This window comes from Triturus cristatus, chromosome 6 (assembly GCF_964204655.1).
Source record: "Triturus cristatus chromosome 6, aTriCri1.1, whole genome shotgun sequence".
Lineage (NCBI taxonomy): Eukaryota > Metazoa > Chordata > Amphibia > Caudata > Salamandridae > Triturus > Triturus cristatus.
In genome coordinates, this window is record NC_140589.1 from 443,834,256 (window position 1) to 443,855,598 (window position 21,343).

General features: G+C 43.5%; 1 protein-coding gene across 1 annotated transcript in view; it reads left to right on the forward strand.

Annotated features, from left to right (window-relative positions):
- Positions 1 to 21,343, forward strand: part of HCRTR2 (hypocretin receptor 2) — a 1,486,247-nt gene that overhangs the window by 1,423,385 nt on the left and 41,519 nt on the right. The window contains exon 6 of the mRNA XM_085609189.1: positions 10,178 to 10,299. Coding sequence (XP_085465315.1) covers positions 10,178 to 10,299 — 122 coding nt within the window. The remainder of the gene's footprint in view (positions 1 to 10,177; positions 10,300 to 21,343) is intronic.

A 21,343-nucleotide genomic window follows, 5' to 3' on the forward strand; every position in this document is an offset into this window, starting at 1 on the left:
GGTCTGAAAGTTAGAAGTGTCGAAACCATCTGCAGCTTTTAAGATACTGTCTAGACCACACCAGAAAAGGGATGCTTTGGAGACCATGATTCCATGAGCAGAATGAGCGCCCAACCTGTAAATGTCAATGCCCATTTCAGATAGCAGTCACTGAACCCACCTAGTGAGAGTGTTGTAGAAACCAATGAGCAAAATATGTTAATGGTTTTGTAGATAAGGTCCTTCCTAAATAAAAAGAGGCAAGGAAGTTAACTAGGTCATGTGGAGAGGCATCTTCCACACACTTACAAAACAACAGGTCCACTTTGAGAGCTAGGTCTTCTTGACTCTGGCGTCATGCCATGGGTCCTCGAAAAGGTCGGAAGCCACACGCAAAAGGCAGCACTCTTCTTCCAATGTGCCAGACACTAGCCAAACCAAGACAAAAGCTGGCCATTCAGAAATTAAGGGGCATTGAGTCACTTATGAATTCATTAGAGGATACAGGAAGTGAAGGAAATCCATGGTGAGTTAGTCCATGATGGGGAGGGCAAAAACAATTCATCAGAGTAGTCTGTGTCTATATCTACATCAATTTCCACCTCTTCACTGCTCACTTTGGTAGAGTAAACTAGGTACTTGCTATCATGTCTCCATTATAGTACTTCCCTGGCGGGGAGGGCTCAGTGGGATCCGGGGTGTTAGCTTGTGAAGCATGTTTGCAGGAAGGGATTTGGGATTAAAGTGCTCACACTTCTTGAAATAATTGTTGCGATCATGGAGTTACCAGTATGGGAAGTTCTGGCAGGCATTTTACCACAGTGTGTGACTAAAGGTTAGGGGATACCAGGATTAGGGGTGGAGGAGGTAAATAAGTAAAGTTGTCTTCTAATGAGAACTGTGAAACAGAGATGAGATGTGTTGAGGGGAGTTCAAGAGAAGCCTCCAGTTGTTTTTTTTTTTTGGAGGAGTCAGTGACGAGTTTTATGTCTTAGCCCCTGGACAGTGGTGGGGTGGAGATGAAGAAGCCTTTCTAGCATAGTTATCAGAAGGATCCGATTGGAGGTTATCAAAGTGCTGTAACTGATACTTATAAGATGGCCTAAGGTGGCAACAGAATGTGCCTGAGTTATTGTGGAGCAATTAAGCGCTTAGAGTATTGCAGGAAGGTGGTGGTGGCACAGTGCCCATCGCACCATGTTCACAGCAAAAGATTATAGGGCTTACGCCTGCAAAAGGAGGCAGAATACTGACCTTCATGAGGAGAAGCTAAAACAGGTAAGCATTGTGTCATGATGGCTAGCAAATGGGTGCTATGTTTATTGGAAAAGTGAGAGCGACGCCTTCGCTGTAATGGAAATTGGTGCAATTCTACAATATATTGAAGGAAAAGCAAATAGTTAAGGAGCAGCAACAAGAAATAGTTATAGACAGAGGCATAAAAACAATTGAAATGCTGTGTTTTGTTTAAGTTATTTGCTCTTTATTTACCTAATAACAGTGATATTAAGATTGCAGCAGGGGTTGTTTCTGTTTAAGGGCGTCCAGGCTCTGCCCCCTATATCTCCCCCACCTAGGACAGGTCAGGTCAAACTAAAATCATATTTGAAGCTCCTACAGTGTTTTTGTTTTTTAAACATTGTACCTGTCCACATTCAATCCTGGTGGCTGGAGGGCGGGGCTGCTGCACTCACCCCAGTCATGTTTCAGCCTGCCTCCACATTCCTAACACCTGACCCTCTAATCCAGCCAAAGTGACTATTTTGTGGACTGATGATTTTACAGCCCTGAGGCCTGTGAGGTACTCAGTACGGCAAAGACATAGCCTCAAGGAATGATATCCACCCTCTAACAACATGGAGCTAAAGTTTGCCCTAGGCGTTTCAGGCTGAAGCCCTGTAGCACAGGGGTTCCATTTCAATCAGGGAGTGGAGAGCATTGTCACCACACTTTCCCAATTTGTCACAGGGTGGGGTGTGTCCCCATCCTGTAATAAGTTGGGGAAGGGTGGGGTAGAGGCTGAAGGCAGGCAGACAAAAAATAAATCCTGCACAGTTTATCATCAGTAGTTTTGAAGAATCTCTCTGCAGACTTGAGGTGTATGATTCCCATGCTGAATTTAGTATGGGATTGAGGGACACCATTTCATCTGCAGTGGAGTTAAAGTGAGCCCTGTAGGTGGCATGTTTGTGGAGCTCCACAAAAGAGCCTAGCGTCCATCCAGATGGTGTCCAGTCCTACAGTTCCAACCCTGTTTTCATGTGCATGGACTAGGTAAGTAATTAAACAAAGTAAAAACAAAACATACACCGCAGCTGGTGGAAGAGAGTAATCGCAATACACATTAAAGGCCAACTTCTGGAGTTTTGGCTGTAAAGTGTTATGGTAGCTGAACTGTCCCCAAACAAGACTTTTTTTAATAAGCAGTCAGTAAAAAAAGTAAACTGTGTTAGTCTTTGTGAAAGAGGAGCGAATATTGCATAGAATCTGCCTGCCTCTCACTTAGTCGAAGGCTAGTCTAAACTCCAGCGTATCCTTTTCAAGCCCTCAGAGTTATTAGGCTTGGTCACTTTTTTTTTTGTGCGCTGTACATAATATCAGGAAATGTAGATACAATTAATAGTAAACCCGTGCTCTTAGTTTACAGCAGTATGTCCTGCAAAGATTCAACCTCCAAAGTGGTGATGAATTTTGTCGTAGGTATAGATTTTCCACTAGTGTGTTTTTTTATGCTCGGGGTCTTTATCCATGCAACATACAACTGTGTGGTGTGTGTTTGTGTGCAGCGCATTGCTAGTCCCTGCTGTGCATGTGGGCCAGACACTACTCTGCCTTCCACATGGGCAATAAGGTCGGTACCTACCTGCTCCGTGACAGCCATGTCCTGGCTGTCCAGCAACACGGCCTGCATTGACTGCAGACTCAAGAGGACTCCACATACCTGGGATGGTGTCCTCGGCACTCCCATGCTCAGCCCCTCTATACACTTCTGGCAATTGTGCTCTCCTCAGAGGACTCTGGTGCTTCCCAGCTGGCATGTCACGCCCCCACATTGGTTGGCCTACGTATGCCCACAGCATTGCATCATCCAGTCCCCGAAAGACAGCCCGGCTCCCACCCACAAGCTGCCTGCTCGCTGCAAGGTGCGGCCATGCCCTACCTCGCTCGGGCGGTGGCTAACACTTGCTCCAGGATCGCTTCTCCCTCCTGGAAGAGCGCACATCTAATCCGGCGGCCCCTGTGGCCATGTGCTGCGGTACGCCTGGACGACTGGAGTCTGCCACCCAAGGCAGAAATACAGGAAAAAGGTAAGGAACTGCTCCAAGGTACTCCTTGGGTTTTCCTGACATGCGCAGATCTTCCCATGGCCTCCACACATCGAGGGATGCCTAAGGGAGACCTCCCACTCGTTGGGCTGTCCAATACCCCCCCTTTTCTGTCCTCGAGAAGACCCACCATGACTCATTAATAACGCCTTGTCAGGGTCGAAACGTCGACGATCACATATGGTTCAGTGTCACCAAGCCTCTGGTTCTAAATTAATAAGCAACTATGCATTCTACCAGAGACATTGTATATATATATTTTTGCTCTGCCCAACATTACAATCCTTTCTCCTTCTGTACATATCTGTATATTAACGTCACTGTTGTATATAATCACTGCACCTCAAGCACTGAGCACTCAATGTCACTTTACCCCATGTCACTTGTCTAGTGTGTTTTATTTTGACAGCCCATTGAATTGACTTTTTGTAAAAATAGAGAAATTGACTCATATAAAATAATAATTTGTTGCAAGCATATACTAATCAGTGTATTTCGTCTCTGTGTTCCAACGGTATTGAATATTTGTGCCATTACTTAATCAATGCAAATGTTTTCATTGTTGAATTTATTTATTTATTACGTATTAAGCAACCGTCTTTGTTTTACTCCAATTCGTGCAACGCAATTATGTTCTCCCCGACACAACCACTGTAATTTTACCACAAATCTATTGATTTCTTCAGATACGTATTTTCATATGATGGTCTCCAAGTAGACCCGAAGAAAGCTATTGCAATCCAGACTGTGCAGGTCCCCTCTACCCCAACGGAGCTCCGCAGCTTTCTAGGGATGCCTACATACTGTTGTTGTTTCTTACCAAACCTCCCCTTCCTGTCAGAGCCCCTGAGATCTCTCACTGGAATGTAGCTTGCCTTTCATGCCATCAAAGATGCTCTGATGGACAAGACCACCATGGCCTACTTCCACCGAGGGAGGCAAACAAGGTTGATCATGGATGAGAGCCCGGTTGTCCTCAGAGCCCTACTTTTGCAGGAAAACGCATACAAAGTCTGGTCAACTGTGGCATATGCAAGCCAAGCTCTTTCAGAGACAGAAATGAAATATGCCCAAATCGTGAGGGAGGCTCTTGCCATCAATTGGGCCTGCCAGCACTTCCACCTCTATCTCTATGGCCACAAGTTCAGCACCGTGACACACCACAATCCACTAATTCTCCTTTTCACTGGGACCATGCTCCTAGCACCCCCAGGACAAAAAGGTGGGCGGTGCAGCTCCAAGCCTACTGGTTTGATGTTGTTTTTCGCCCTGGTGCCAGTAACCCAGTCGACTACCTGCCATACCCCCCTGTTCTGGTGGCTACACAGCAGCCCTGTAGAGAAGAACATGGAAGAGTTTGTCAAGATGATTACCCAATCGGAGCAGCGACCGAACAAGACGAGAACGTGGCGAAGGTTAAAGAGGCTTTGACACACAGGAAGTGGCAGCATTTTCTAGACAGCTCCCGGTCACTGACCATAGAGGTTCAATTCATGAGGCAGCAACTGTGGATAATCTGCAAGGAGCTCAGTGAAGTCAATCATAGAGTGGTGCTGCGAGGTCAGGTAATCGTGGGCCCAATGTACCTGCGGAATTGAGTCATTGATGTTGCCCATATCGAGCACCAGGGAGCGGCAAAGACCAAGGCCCATGTCTGCAGCAAAGTGTGGTTCCCAGGGATGGATGCCTTGGAAGATGAGGCCGTTTGCCAATGCCACTCATGCACGATCACAGTAGGAGGTCCGGCACCAGCACCAGTCCCCACTGAAGGACCCGGTCGCAAACCATGGTCGAAAGTTAGCAGTGACTTTGGATGCTTCCCCGATGGCAGCATCACCATAGTCATGATGGACTTGCATTCCAAGTTTCCTGTGGTGGAGGTCATCTCGCCCACTGCTTTTCCCCAAGTCAAGGCAGTACTCGAGAAAACATTTGCACAGCTAGGCCTCCCAGACAAGATCAGGTCAGACAATGGGCACCCATTCCAGGGTCGAGAATTCCAAGACTATCTGGTGTCTCTTGCCATCCGGCACTGAAAGATCACACCTCAGGGGCCCCAGGCCAATGGCGAGGTGAAACGTTTCAGGCAGACCCTCAACAAAATACTGCAGATAGGGGCCGAAAAGGGAGAAGACGCCAAAAGCTGCCTCCATCAATTTCTTAATGCCTACTGGCAGACCCCACACAACTCCACTCACTGTGACCTGTCTCATCTTTTGTTCCGAAAGCCCCTGAATTACTGTATCCCAGTAGATCCTGTTTGGCTCCCAGCAGAGTTTGACAATGAGGTCACCCAGGCCAGGAGGAAAGCTACCAACCAAAAGGCTACCAACCAAAAGGTGAGTTTCTTGCGGGGGCTCAGTCATCCTTGCTGTGCGTGGGTGACTACGTGGCCATCAAGGACAGATATCCTGGCTGGAAATTCAAGACAGCCTAATGAGCCGGAGGTGTGGAAGACTCTGCTTCTTGACTGGTGGCCACGAAAAGACATCACAATGCAAGTTACACAAAGTGTTCTGCAGCAGGAGGAATGCAACCCACTGAGTTATCTCAACAGCTTAAATGAAGAAAGAGTAAGGGAAAATCACCTCAAGTGAATGTGCATATTTATGAACAGATTTCTGTACATCTGAATGTATGTGTCTGTTATCCATGTATGTATGTTGAGGAATATGAATGTCTCTGTAGGTATGTTTCAAAAAGATGTGATAATATCCAAGTGCCCCAAAGCCTGGGTGTGTGTTTGTCGAAGTGAGGGATTATCATGTGTGAGTGGCACTGAAGCTGCAGGAATGTCAGTTTCTCAGGGTTCCCATGGTCTCCAGCCACCGAAGATGGGGTGGGGTGAGAGAGGTGTATGCCTCTGGCCTGCAGTATCTGGGGTGGGGCAATCTTTGTTGATGTTTTACTTAAACATTTTTAAAATACACCTCTCACAGCTCAAATGTAAGATAACCAGACGATGAATGACCCAGGAAATCTAAAGGCTTGACGAGGTGGAACCAATTCAGTCATGTCACAAGGCAGTGGCATGACTTGAGTGACTCTGACATGTGTCAAACTCTTCAGCTAATTTTTCAGATTTCAGGGGTAGGGTGGTGAAGGTCGTTGGTACATTTATGACTGGACACCCTATGGATGGTCGATGCTTTCCTATATAGCTGGTGGAGTGCGATCAGAACTCAGTGCAGGGTGCAGCAGGTTATGTGCACTGGAGAAAGGTCTGAGTTTTAACCCTAGCCATCCCTGACACCATTTGAGATAGTGCACATTACAACCTCTCTGTGTACTTCAGCTGTAGTGAACTGTGCTGAGTTTGGGTGCACAAGCAACCTCTAATGGTGAAAATTCCTATTCGGTGTGCCTTCACTGGGCCACATTTTCTGTGGACACAGCGTTCATGGGGCATGGGTGTGGGTCAGGAAGTGGTTCCTCTTTTAATATGAGCAGTTTGACTGGTTACGCCAGGCTTGAACAACAGCCTTCGTCCTCGTTCTTGTGAAGTCATAGTTGTCTTGATTTGAAGGGGGAAGGAACACATTACACCTGCTGTCCTTCTTGGTACAAGGCTAGATAGCCGACTCTTGGTTACTGAATTAAAGGCTAAGAGATCTCTTTCTCAGTGATAGTAAAGGACTCGTGATGTGGCTTGTTGATGGTTTAAACAACATTCCTGGGGCTAGGGGACAATGGAATGGGAAAGAGTTGCTTTACCCCAATGGACTTTGGAGGGTCAGACTGTGACATCCTCATCTTTTTTAAGGGTTGGGGGTTTCACAAATCATTCAGGTTAGTGTGGATGGGGATGGTTAGTCAGGGGCAGGCAGAAGCCATTATTTTCCCTGTGCCTTATTTTGGGAGAGGTGGGAAGATGCCTTAGCAGGGCCACTGGAATTATGTGATTTTGTGGCCTTGGTGTGTTTTCGTAAAAATATTGATTTACTCCATTTGCCACACAGTCTACCATCTGCTGTAAAATTTGCAGATTCTAACCAAAAAAATGGTTCTATGTCAAACAGATCAAAAGTTACTAAGGGGCATATTAACAAGGAACAGGGAAAATTAACGCTAAGGGCGCTTAGCGTTAATTTTTTTAACGCCCGCTATTGCTGGAAAATATCGCCTGGTTATCGCGTTATTAACAACGCTAACCGCCTAGGCGATAAAAAATCCAACGATAGCGACATTTTGGGAGGTTATCGCTGGTAATGCAGCGATAAAACTACAAGGATAGGGATATACTTGATGATAGCCCATGGTGGATTTAGCCATGTAATCCACCTCCCTTTGGATTACATGGCTAAATCTGAAAATTAGCAGACGTAAAAAAGCAGTGTTAACCGTGGTTAGCGCTGCTTTTTTTGTCTCTAACAGGGTTAGCGTGAAGCTTGATAATAGGAGAAATGTCGCTTAGCGACATTTCTCCTATTATTTTGCTCTGGAACGCTTACTTTGCATCTCATTAGAGATGCAAAGGGAAGCGTAGTGAAAAAGGGTGCTAACATGCGATTTTGCATGTTAGCACCCTGTTGTTAATAGGGCGATATTTTATCTCCGCTTCTTTGGCTTTTAAAGCCCTTGTTAATATGCCCCCAAATACGGTGTCATAGTTGCTTCACAGAGGAGGGCACTTCTCAAAGGTTGATTTTCATCTTTCAGTTGAATAATTATCAGGTGCCCCTTGCACAGCCTCACCTCTCTTAAACTTCACCAGCAGCCACTGGATTGAAGTTCTAGCTGTATTTCCATACTGAGAACTGACAGTGCATCACCATTTTCAGTCATACATGCAGCTAAAGTTTCTTATTTTTAAATTATAGAGTCTTAATAGAAAAATAATGTGATGCAAGTTCTGCTCGGCGTTATATACACTACTTTTCACGTGGATTGGCTGAAACTCAACAATCTCTCTTTTCTCCCACTCCCTCTGATAAATGTAGTTAATTATAGTTTCTACTTGACTTAGCTAAATGCTATTTTGATTAATTAAAATATACCACTTGTCTTATGGTGTTTGGAATACAATTATATGTTTTTACCATTTAACCTTAGAGAACGATCATAAGTCTTCTTATTGAAATACATGACTTTCTTCAAAAGCGTCTAATGCAAGAGACCCTGCTTTAATACCTTTCAGGTGCAAGATGGGATTTCTGCAGTGGTAATTTGTGCCAGTGGTTGCAGATGGTGGCATCGCCCCAGTTAATTGGCAACACGAGTCTTCAAGCTTCATGTGACAGCTGTGCAACGTGCTCCTTAGGATTATTTGGACCTCTGCATTTTTCTTTTACATATTAAACACTTTATTTAATGAGAATTATACAAATACAACTGTTAGGCCTGTTTAATAGCTATTTAGGATGTTGGAACTGTATTGGATGAAGATAGATCAACTGTACAGTGTGTGATGCGATGATACTTCCACTTCATGATTTTGGAGTCTTTAGTAGAAATGCGTCTTCCTAACTTGTTTTCTTTCTTATTGAGCGTAACAATTCTTTTCACCATGATTTTGTAAAAAGTCATTATGGTTTTGTTAAAAGTCAATTATGTAATGTATCACTTTCATGAAGTCAGAAGCCGCACATTAGTAGGACTACAGGTCTTTGACCAGGTCCCTTGCGAGATCCTATGGGCCTCATTTATGAAAAGTGACGCATCGCTGCGTGAAAACAGCGATACGTCACTTTTCATTGCGCCCTCCTTGCGACATGCTGGATGCGTCATATTTACAGTATGACACATCATGTTGCAAGGAGTTACAGATACGTCAGTATTTTTTACATATTTATAGGTGCAAAAATGAGGCATTGCTGGAGTGTGTCACAAAAGTGACACAACTCCATCAATGGGCCATTTCACATGGGCAAGTCTAATTTCAAAGCTGCCTGAGTCAGACTTGCGCCTGCTGTGAGGCAGGAGTAAGATATTGATGCATTTGTGTCCTAGAAGTGACGCAGTGAAATCTCATAGATTTCACTGCGTCACTTCTAGGAGGCTTACTTGCGTCAGAACGCCCACCCTGCATACATCATACCTGGCTCAGGTATAATGTGGCGCAGGGGTTTACAAAGTGACGCATCTACCTAGATGCGTCACTTTGTAAATATGACGCAACATGGCGCATTTTTTACCCTGCTGGTGTGTCACAAAAAGTGACGCAACGGCGGCGCAAAAGTGGCACAAGGGCTCATAAATAAGGCCCTATGGGCCTCATTTATGAGAAGTGATGCATCGCTGTGTGAAAGCAGCGATGCGTCACTTCTCAGTGTGCCTTCCTTGCAACATGATGGATGCGTCATATTTACTGTATGACGCATCATGTCGCAAGGAGTTACAGTTACGTCAGTATTTCTGACGTATCTGTAGGTGCAAATGTGACGCATTGCTGGAGCGTGTCACAAAAGCAACTCCAGCAATGTGTCCATGTGAAAGGGCCTGCTTCAGTCTTATGCCTGCTGTGAGGCAGGCGTAAGATATTGACGCATTTGCACCCGAGAAGTGGTGCAGTGAAGCAGGTATAATGTAGCGCAGGGGTTTACAAAGTGACGCATCTGCATGCGTCCCTTTGTACATAGGTCACAACAGGAGGTATATTTTACGCCGCCGATGCGTCACAAAAAGTGACGCATCGGAAGCACAAAACTGTCACAAGGCCTCATAAATAAGGCCCTATGTGTTTAGTAGTTTGACCCCTGGTTTATAAAGAAAAGTTTCTATAATAAGGTAGCATAAGACTCATAACTTTAATGGATAGTTTTTCTGATCTACAAACATGATAAGGCACATTGTGCCAAGTTATTCTGTATTGAATACTAATTTTATATAATACTTCATTTTAATGTGTTATTTTGATGTGTTTCTCTCACCAGAGTCTTCGGAATGTTTGCCCATACAAATGACAGAGAAACAGTGTATGCTTGGTTTACTTTTTCTCACTGGCTCGTGTACGCTAACAGTGCAGCGAATCCAATCATTTATAATTTCCTCAGCGGTAAGATTTCATTTCTATTTATTCTACACTAGAAATGTGATTGTTGAAAATAAGTTCAGATTTTTTTGCTTAACTTTGTATATTTACTTTGCAAAATGTTATAATTTTCTCTTCCCTGTCACTGCCTGCAAATGAGAAGGAAAACAACTTGATCACAATCTGTCAAATCACATAAGCGAGCTATAGAAGGGGGAGATGCGCTTAGGAAGTCACTGATATGTACTGTAAAAATAAGCTTCTCAGATGGATCGTTAATGTATGTTTATAATTAAAAATACATTATAAATCTTTTAGATAATAAATATTTTATTCGGATGTAATCACAACCATATAAGATACAATGATGCAATAAGGAAATCATCATTACAAATCCCCTTAAAATTACAAATAAAACACAACACATCCAGTTTAAAAGTTCAGATATAATGGACTTTTAAAAAAAATCCTATTTTTCCCTTTCCTTAGTCTAAGCTACTTTGCGCTGAATAAATTGCTCAATGTTTTTACAGACATTTTCATCTGTATCACATGCAATAATTTCTGAGAGAGAAACACTATAGCTTTCAAGCTTTTGTAGCGCTCTTTGCAAAGCACTCAGGAGGATATTAACAATGAAGTGGCGGTGAGAGGCGTCAGCCTGCTTGGCTTAACGGCTCTCACCGCCACTTCGGAAACGCCTGTCTGCACCCTATTCACAAGAATGCGCTGCAGACTGGCGTTACCCACATCGAAGGCGATGAATCTCATGATTTATCACCAAAACAGGCACCCTTGCACCAGAGCGCAAGGGTGTTTGCGAGCAGGGAGGTGTGTTAATGAACAGGAAGGTATCCCTTCCTGTGCATTAACAAACCGAAAATGCCAGTTTGCTTTTTCCATGTGTGCTGCTACATGCAGCACACATGGGAAAAGCAAAAACAAGGAGAAATAAAGGTTTTCTCCTCGTTTAGCCACCTTAAGGCCTGATTTTTCTAAGTCTTAAGTTTGGCGCTACCTCCTAATATCGCATCCCCTTGATAATAGGCGGTAGGGTCAAACTCAATGAGTGTTGCGGTGGTACACACACCGCGAAACCCGCTGCACGCCCCCTTTCACGCTAAGTTTAGCGTGAAAGGGGCCCTATTCTCAAGGCAGCGTTAAGCCACTTTAAGTAGTTTAATGCTGCCTTGAGAATAGGGCGCTGGTCCTATCGCCACAGGAACGTTAAAAAAAGTGACGTTCCTGTGGCGATAGGGCCTTGTGAATATGTTCCTCAGACTTGAACAATCTCTTTCTTCTGGGTATCATTTCCTGTCTAATGAGCAAGTAGAGCAAACAAGAAGTTGTTTGCAACGATATCTTCATTGTTATGGCAATGCCAACCACAATAACTGGGCTCTATTTTGACAGTAGCTGTTTTCTCTTATAAAAATGCAACGCATTATGGGCACTAATGATTCAAGATTTTTCATTTTGCATTGCTGAGCTGTCATTAAAGTGGTTTACAATTATATACCTCATATGAAGAAATAAAGACAATTGGTTTAAGAAAGTCTAGGCTATTCTAAGGTAAAATGAAAGAATAAACTGAAAAATCTAAATCTTGATATACTCCTGCTGATAAGTTTTGGTTATTTTCTCATTTTCTTCCTGTTCACACATTATCAGTCAAGTTTCAACTATGATATTTTAAAATTTCTGCTCCATATCATCAACTAGCTTGACGACCACCACCACGCATGGTGAGAAGTCAACCAGAATATAAGGTTCAAGAAATATGGGATTCACAAATCCTATTAGATTGACTGCAACTTTTGAAATCTATACTCTGCTGTGTGGGACATGGATGCTACATCACCCAAGTAGCGTCTCATCAGTTCCGGCCCCACAGGCCACTCTCACTTCACTCTTTGGTATTAGGCGGTATGGCGATATGATATGATGGATGATGTTGAAGCAGCTGAGGTAAGTGCCAAGCGCAGGCTATTGGAGTCCTGCAGGCTGCGTTCAGTGACTGCGACTGGACCTTGACGATGACACAACAACAGAAGATCAAGACTCCCCCTCCCTCAAAGGAAAGAACGCGAGAAAAATGCTGTGGGGTGACTTGAGAAGGTGAGCATACTCCAGAGCGGCCGAGCTAGACAGCAGAAATAGAACCTGCTTTGAGGAGCTGGTATACTGGTATACTGGCGGTGAAGAGGAGGATGGGAGAGTTTGTTGGTACTGTGCCTCCCTCCACCAGTGCCTTAGTGCCACCTATCGAAAGAGGTAAGGGATTTAATAAATGCCCCAAGTGCCTCAAGCACCTTGAGAGACATTAAGCTGGCATTAAATAAGCATACCAAGTGATGAAATCTGAGAATCACTGGGGTGCCCGAAGGGAACAAGGACAGTACGGACATTATTGCATTTGTAGATTCATTGATTCAATCATTTGTCCTACCTGAATCCCTGCAGGACTTGACTATAATTTGGGCTTATAGAGGGTCTTTTCAAATTCCATGTAATGGAAAATATACTTGTACTATTTTTGTTAACTTCTCTGAATACAGGATTAAGAAGAAGGCACTGGAAAAAGAAATTAAGTAAAAGACTTTTTCAGTGCAATATGAATTCCTTTTTAGAATATTTTCTGATATGATAACTGATACAGCACGGCGGCAAAGAGAGTTTAAGAACATTATCACTTTGTTTCAATCTTTTGGTGCCCTGGCAGCCTTCATTTAAATGGCCAAACTTAAAGTATTCTTCAAGGGACATTTCCATGTCTTTTCTCAGCTGTCTGAAGCACAATCATTCCTTTTTTGTTTTTTTTTAAATCTCTTTATTATTTTCCCATTTAGCACATATAATACATTTTATCATCATACATTTCGTCAACTTCATAAAGTTCTAAAGCAGCAACTATATAATACAATACTTAATCTTTACAGTTATAACAAAAAATGAGAATTAGTATTTACAAATTGTCAATAAATCAAATACCCACAGTGCTATATTTGAGCATGTAATATAAACAATTTAGCTACTGACATTGAGTATAGCCTGCCTTCCACCTAGCAACAGGTTCCCATATTTTAATCCCAAGCTGTCTCTTTCTCTTTCCCTTCCTTTCATATATAGGCTTTTCTAAATTATATACTGCCAGAAGATTAGCCAGCCATGTATGCCATCCTGGGGGATTCTTATCCAACCAGGCCCTAGCTATCGTAAGTCTATAGACTGCCATGGCCATAAACATAAATTCCCTCTGCGGTATGTCAGAATCCGGGCTGATCCCCAAAAGAATCCACAGTGGCGTAAGTGTAGTTTGTATGCCTAAAGATCTAATTATAAACGCCTCAATGTCTCTTATTAAAGTGTACAGTTGGGGGCAGGAAGCGAAAACATGTACAATGTCCGCTCCTACCAAATTGCAGCGAGAACACTGAGTCCCTGTACTGCCCCCCCATTTGAGAATTCTGGCAGGCATAAAATATAAAGAGTATAAAGTCTTATAATGTTGTGATTGCAGGGGGGCCGAGCAGAGAACTGTATAACCCAGATCCAATGAGTCTTGAAACCAGTGCTCTTCACCACTGAGAGTAACAGCCCATTTCTTACTAAATTTCTCAATGTCGTCCGTTTTCCTCTTAGTAAGACTTTTATAGAAACTGCTAATTGTGCAGTCCCCCAGCAGCCTAATTTTGTCTAAGATTTCCTCCGATGTAAACCCTGCTGGTCCCCCTTTTTTATTCTTCAAAAAGCTTCTTACTGGAAGATACTTAAAAAAGCCTTGCCTCTCAATACCAAATTTGTTTATTAGATCTGTGAACTGCAGGACGCCGTTGGAGTCGATAATATCTCCAATCTGAGTTATTCCCTTGTTAACCCAGCCCGCCATTATCCTATCTGCAAATATTGCAGGAGGGAAGGACCTGTTCATATATAACTTAGTATATCTATTAAATCTTCCCAACCCAGCATTCTTTAGGAAGGCTTTCCATACTTTAATCGCCGCGCTAAGAGTCTTGAACTTCGTTCTTTTATAATACACATAGTCAATACAGTTCAAGAAGCAATTTTCTGCCTCCTCCCCTAATTCAATAGCATAAATTTTGGTGGAATCTAGAATAAATCTTCTGTCAGTTCCACCCCCTCCTATCAACCCCTGGATATATTGTAGTGTTGTAGCCCAATAATATAATCTAAAATCCGGTGCACCCCACCCACCCCTTTCTCTAGGAAGAGAAATAAACCTATAGGCCCTCCGTGTCTTCCCTTGAGCCCAAATAAATCTGTTTAGTATTGTCTCCAGCGAATTAAACAACTTAGTTAAAAAAAATAAGGGGATAGTCCTAAAAAAATACAAGAATCTAGGTAGAATTAGCATTTTAATAACGTTAGTACAGCCGACCAGGGACAAATGCAAATTATTCAACCTCTCCAAATCTACTTTTACCCTACTTAGAAGTGGGGTCATATTTCCCTCTACCAACTTCTCTAAGTCTGCTGTAATTATTACCCCAAGATATACTGCTGAATTAACCACCCTAGGGTCCTGACAGTTAGAGTATCTATTCTCCACTATTTGGGTCTTCGATCTATTCAGTTTATATCCTGATACTTGACCAAACATTTGTGTCACTGCCTCCACCTCTGTTATAGCCAACGCAGGGTTAGATGTCAGAATGGCCACGTCGTCAGCGTACGCCAGGGTTTTAACCTCGACAGAATTAAACTTCAAAGGAGGGATATTATGGTTAGCTTCTATCCTTCTTAGTAGGGGGTCTATATATAGAGCAAAAAGAAGGGGGGACAGAGGGCACCCCTGCCTAGTCCCCCTAGTGATCTTAACTGGGTGCGAGGATCCCCTATTGACTCTTACTTTTGCTGTCGGACCTTTATATAGAGTTTGAATAGCCACCATATATCCCGTTCCTATACCAAACCACTTCAAGACCAGCCACAAGTAGCCCCAGGAGACCCGATCGAACGCCTTCTCTGCGTCTAAAAAAAAGGCTGCCATCGGGTCTCCTAGGGTACCCGCTGCGTCAAACGCTGTAATAACCTGTCTGACATGTAGCGTAGTTCCCTTCCCTGGGACAAAGCCGTGCTGTACCGGGCTTACCAGAGTTTCAACGATAGCGGCCAGTCTGGTTGCCAGCATTTTAGAATACACTTTAACGTCAGAATTCATTAGTGTGGTTGGCCTGTATGAGCCTGGGAGTGTCGGGGGCTTCCCTTTTTTTAGGATCACTATAATATCTTCTCCTCCCCACGACTCGGGGATAGCCTCTCCTTTCTGAGCTTGCACCATAATATCAAGCATGTCTTTTTCAAGTACCCTTTGAAAGGTTTTATAAAATTCCACCGGTATCTGATCCGGTCCGGCTGCCTTTCCTGATGGTAACATAAAGAGGGCTGTCATAACTTCTTCCCCTTGAAATGGGGCTTCTAACATCTCTTTGTCTTCCACTGCTAACGAGGGGGAAGGAGTGTCTTCCAGATATCTCTCTATATCCTTTGTCCAATCTCCAGGATCCGAAGTATACAAATCTGCATAAAATTGCCTGAAAACATCCCTCACTTCCTCTGATTCCGTAACGGTATTACATTGACTGTTAGTAATCTCCTTTATATCTGTAAATGCTAACCTCTGCCTAGTTCGAACAGCTAAAATATGACCTACCCTCTCGCTCAATTCATATGCATTTTCTTTCCTAGTGAGAAAATTTTCCGCAGCCTTCCTGGAAATAGATTCTGAAACCTGAGCTCTAAGTACAGCAATTTTTAACAAATGTTGTTCTACTGAGCGGTGGTACTGTATAGCAAGGGCTAGCATTTCTTCCTCCTTCGATTATTTAAGGCTTCTTCAGCCCTGCGTCTCTCCTTTTTATTCCTTGCTAAGACGAAACTCAAAGTCTCGCCCCTAACCCCGGCCTTAAAAGAATCCCAAACCACCCCTGGAGGCGCTGATCCCCTGTTAATATCCCAGTAATCTCTAATCCAAGCTTCCATAAACCCCCGGTAAACTTCATCTTTTAATAATTTTCTTTCAAATGTCCATTGGGAAACACTATTTTGCTGTTTCCCTATTGTGACTGTTAAGACCAGTGGGTTATGGTCAGAGACAGCACGGGGATATCTATCTATCTGTGATCCCTGCATCAAGGACCTGGTAATTAAAAAATAATCCAACCTAACTAAGACCTTGTGAGGGGCTGAATAAAATGTACTGCCATCAATATATGGGTGTAATGCAATCCGCGGATCATCCAGGGAGTTGTGTTGAGCCATATCTGAGAGAGCCCTATATGTCTTTTTCTTCCTCCCATTGTATTGTCCGCCTGGCTTCAAGAATGAACTGTTATAATCATGGATATTGAAGTCGCCACAGCAGATAATTGGCTCTGGCCATAATGCCAACTCAACATCTAAGTATTGGAAAACGTCAGGGTCATCCTCTGTCGAGCCGTAAATGCTAACTAACGTAAACCGTGCTCCCTTGATGGTTATCTCCATTATAACCCATCGCCCCCACTGGTCTTCCTGTTTCCTTCCCACAGTCCCAACCCCAGTTCTCCCTAATATTGCCACCCCTCTTGTTTTTGTCCCTTGCTTGGATTGAACCAAGAGTGAAAAACCAAGCTGGTTGAGTATGTACCCTCTTGAACCTTCTATGTGAGTCTCCTGGAGGCACACCAGATCTAAACGGAGTGCTTTTAGTAAAGCAGCAACTCTAAGTCTTTTATTAGGGTCATTAAGTCCGCATACATTCATTGTAGCGATTCTACAGGCCATATTTAAGAAGAGGTGTCCTGATTTTAAATACTTCCAGAGTTTGTAGCTAAAAAAAAACTATGATCATGCGGTCGCAAACATGCTGCCAGTTGAACATGAAGTTAGTATTACTGTACATTTTATTGTGCTGGACTAATCTAAATGTACCCACTGCTTGACCATTCCCGCCCCCCCCCACACCCCCCCTAACCCACCTCCCGCTTCCCAAGCCACCCGTGCCCCCCAAGCTCCCCACCCTACCCTCCCCCCCTTGTACAGGCAAATAGGTCAGCAATGACCTATGTGTGGCTGCCTGTGAGCTGTAGTTGTCGCCTCCCTCAGTGCTAGAGATCCAAATAGCTACATATACTAGTATTCCTTATTGGTCCCCCTTCCTCAACCTTACGGGTCAATTGTCTCTTGCCCAACTAACCTCCCTTTTGATATTTTAGTTCTTCTAAGAATTGATTTGCCTTGATTTCTGAAAAAAACATTCTTACATGGCCTTTTGTAATTACTTTCAACCTAGCCGGGAAGAGTAGGTATGCTTCTGAGCCCATCTTTTGAAAAGGAGAGATTAACTGTCTGTGCTTCCATCTCCTCTCTACCGTCACGTGGCAGAAGTCGGGTCTCGCAAAGAATGTAGAGCCATTGAAGGATTTTTTCGAGTCTGGTCTGGCCTTGTCAATTATCTTCTGTCTGAGTAGATAATTCCCTATGTACACTAACAAAGCCCTGGGCAGAGTCCCTTGTCCAGTGGGCCCTTTTTTCCTTTGTACAAGAGGGAATCAGTGAGCCCGTTGGACCTCCAACTCCCATTGCCAGTGGGCCTCTGAAAAAGCCCCTTTAAGCAAATTAACTACAAACCCTCTTGGGTCCTGCCCCTCCACCCCTTCAGCTAAACCCAAAAGTCTAACATTGTTGCGACGTTGACGGTTTTCAAAGTCTTCCAGCTTCCACTGCATATCCTCTACTGCTTTCTCATGAGTGGATTTGGAAGACCGCCAAACAGCCATGTCATCTTCTAGCTTCCCAGTCCTTTCTTCAACCTGTGCCACTCTGTCTGCAACCTCCTCGTACATCTTATTTATTTTTTTAAGTGAAGATTGTATCTTTTTGTTATCTTGTCTGGCCCTCCGGCTGACTGCCCTTGCCTCCCCTTGCATCTGTCTCAGGGTAGTGAGTATCAAATCCACTGGCGTTTGCTGTGATGGCCCTCCATCCTCCCCCTGGACATCTTCCTGGTACAAACTTGAGGTAGCTGAATAGTCCCATAGTAATTTCTTACTCGTATTCACCGGGGAGATTTGTAGTCCTAATTTAGACACATTTTTTTTTTTACGAGTACTTTGCTCGTCTGAGGAGGATTCGGTATCAGAGTCCCCGTGTGAGCTAGCGTCGCTAGAGATATTGGTCTCAGAGTCTTCATTTACTGAGAAAAAACGATCTCCCTCCGGGGAGCCTGTCCCCCTTTTATCAGTATTTTTAGGGCGGGCGTCTGCAGAACGACTTCTGGGTGATTTCTTCCCCCCCTCTTTGTAAGGAGATGTCAGTAAAGAATTAGTGATCCCCGCTTTGACCTGTAGCAAGGCGTCCATCATCTCGGTATTTCCAGTGCTGCCTACGTTCTCTGAGCCCCCTGATAGTTCCTCAGCCTCCACTCCCCCCCCGTGTTGTTTTGCCACAGCCCTAGGCCTCGCCTGGCTCGCCTGGCTCATAGAGCCGCTTACCCCATGCCTCTCTGCTTCATCCGTGCTCGGCTGCGTGAATGCTTTCCCCGTCGAGCTGACAAGCGGAGTTGTATGTTGCTTGGCAACCACGCTGAAGCACAATCATTCCTATCATAGATAAAATGGGGGTTTTACATAGATATATGGGACTGATTTTGTTTAACTGTTGTATATTCTGTGCCACACAAACTGGCCAGATTAGCTGGATGGGGAGGGTGAAGGAGAGGGGGCTGACTAGGTCTGAGAGAAACAACACCCAATTATGGTGTTTGTCACCTACAGGCTAGGGAAGGTGTGCTTGGGTGGGAATAATGGCAGAACTCCTGAAACAACCAAGTGGGGAGTTGGGTGAAAACTATGGAGGGTGTGGGGTCATTGAGAAAAAGGTGGTACAGTGTTAAGGTTTTATTAGGTTTTATTATGAATTCCTCATAGATGGTTCATTTGGAGAGTTCTCAGGTTAGGCAAGGTTGGCTAGGTGCTTCTAGGATAGTTATGGAACAATTCCAGCCAGAGTTTTAGATGCTGGTATAGGTAATGCACTTTAATAAGAAATATGGAATGCACTTCAATAAGGAATGTATTTTTGGGTGAGTTTTTAGGAAGAATTATACAATTTATATATTTTATGTATGTTATGAATCGGCAGTGGAGGCTTATACTATTTCACTTTAAACTTAGCACTTTGGGTATACTACAGACTAGTTGTGTAGCTCTAAAGATTTGCAAATTTTTCCATATGATAGAAAGGAGTGTATGTGTAATGAGTCAACTCATGTTTTTGTAGATCGACCGAGGAATGGATGTTTGTGGGCACGGAATTTTGATTGGTTGGTGCTGCAGGGATTTTTTTTCTTTTTTTTGAGAAAGAAGAAAGATGAAGGTGTTTTCGTGTAATGTTAATGGGTTGAATAATGCCAGGAAAAAACAATTGGTCAAAAATTGGATAAAAAGTCATAAGCCTACAGTGATTTATTTCATGAAACTCATATTCCTCCTAGCAGGTCGCCCAAGTTTGATATGTTTAAAACAAGGGCAGGCTTTAAAATGTTCTCTTACATGGGTGCAGAACACAGAGGAGTAGCACTTTACATTAGTAAGTACGTCATAGTGCAAGTTCATAGGTGGTAGTCAGATACGGAAGGACAGGGGTATAAGGTGGACTGCTTGATCAATTTAACATGAGTAGCATTAGTTAATGTGTATTCTCTGGTGGAGGATAACCCTGCCCCATTTAATAAACTGCTCTTATCATTAGCAACAGTTTTTGGAGGACTGATTATTGGAGGTGACTTCAACTTCCTCCAACAGCCAACCCTTGATACGTCTTCAAATAAAAATGTACAGCCAAAGCCTAAAACTGTGAAGACTCTTGGGGAATATCAGAAAATATTGGGTCAGATTGATCCCTGGCTGACAGCTAATTCTTCTAAAAGGAAATATACTTGTTTTTCAACTATATATAAAACAGCAGCTCATGTAGATTACTTTCTAACTTCCTCCATAGTGGGGTTTAAGAGTTTGAATATGTTACCTAATGGTTTTTCTGATCATTCTGCAGTGGAGTTAGAAATTGCTTCCAAGGAGTTGAGCACCAGAAATTGGAGATGGATATTTAATAAGTGTTACTTAAAAAATGAGAATTGGCTTAGGTCACATAAAATGGAAATTGAGAACTTTTCCAAACTCAATAAGAGCTCTGGTTCAATTGATATGGTGTGGGGTGCTATGAAAGCATCCCTGCAAGTATTTGTGATCTTTAGTGATGTAGCCCGGTTGTTGGAAATTAGGTTGTTGGTTGACTATGATATGAACCCAAGTCATGTAGCAACCACAATCCTAGTCAGGGTAATTATAAGGCAAACCTAAATTAACCCTTGCTTACCCTCTTGTAGCTTGGAACAGAGCAGTCAGGCTTAACTTTGTGGCAATGTGAGAAGTATTTGTGCAACACATCAAACAGTAAAACAGTGAAAAGACCACACAAAAAGATTCCCAACCAGGTTAGAAAAAAGGAACTTGATTTAATAAATAAAACATGACCAAAACAACAAAAATCCAATAAGTAGAACTAGAGGTATGAATTCTTAAAGAATAAACTGATGAAGAGTACCTTTATCCTGGTTTGCATCAATGTCGAGGGGGATGTGGGGTGAAACCGAGGCGATATGTTGGTTCTGATCCCGCAACAAAAGGAGTTGCGTCAGTTTTTTCCACGCAAACTCAGCATTGTGCTGGTCCAAAATGCGATGTGTTGGATCTGCTCCTATAGCAGAGGATGAGTCAGTTGTGAGGGTAATGCACTGATTCCAAAGGTGATGTGCCGGGTCCAGTCCATACAACGACAAAGTTGCATCCATTCCGAGCCACGCAAAGGTGGAGATACACCAGTTCTGATCCCCACAACAGAGGTGGCGCTAAGTGGCAGGTCTGACTCACAGATGGCAGAGTCCGGGTGGAGATGTAGGTAAGTTGGAAGATTTTTATGTCCCAGAGACTTCAAATTAGGAGGCAAGCCAGCAAGCCCTTTGAGTCACTCTGTGTTCAAGAGATGCAGGCCAAGTCCTCCT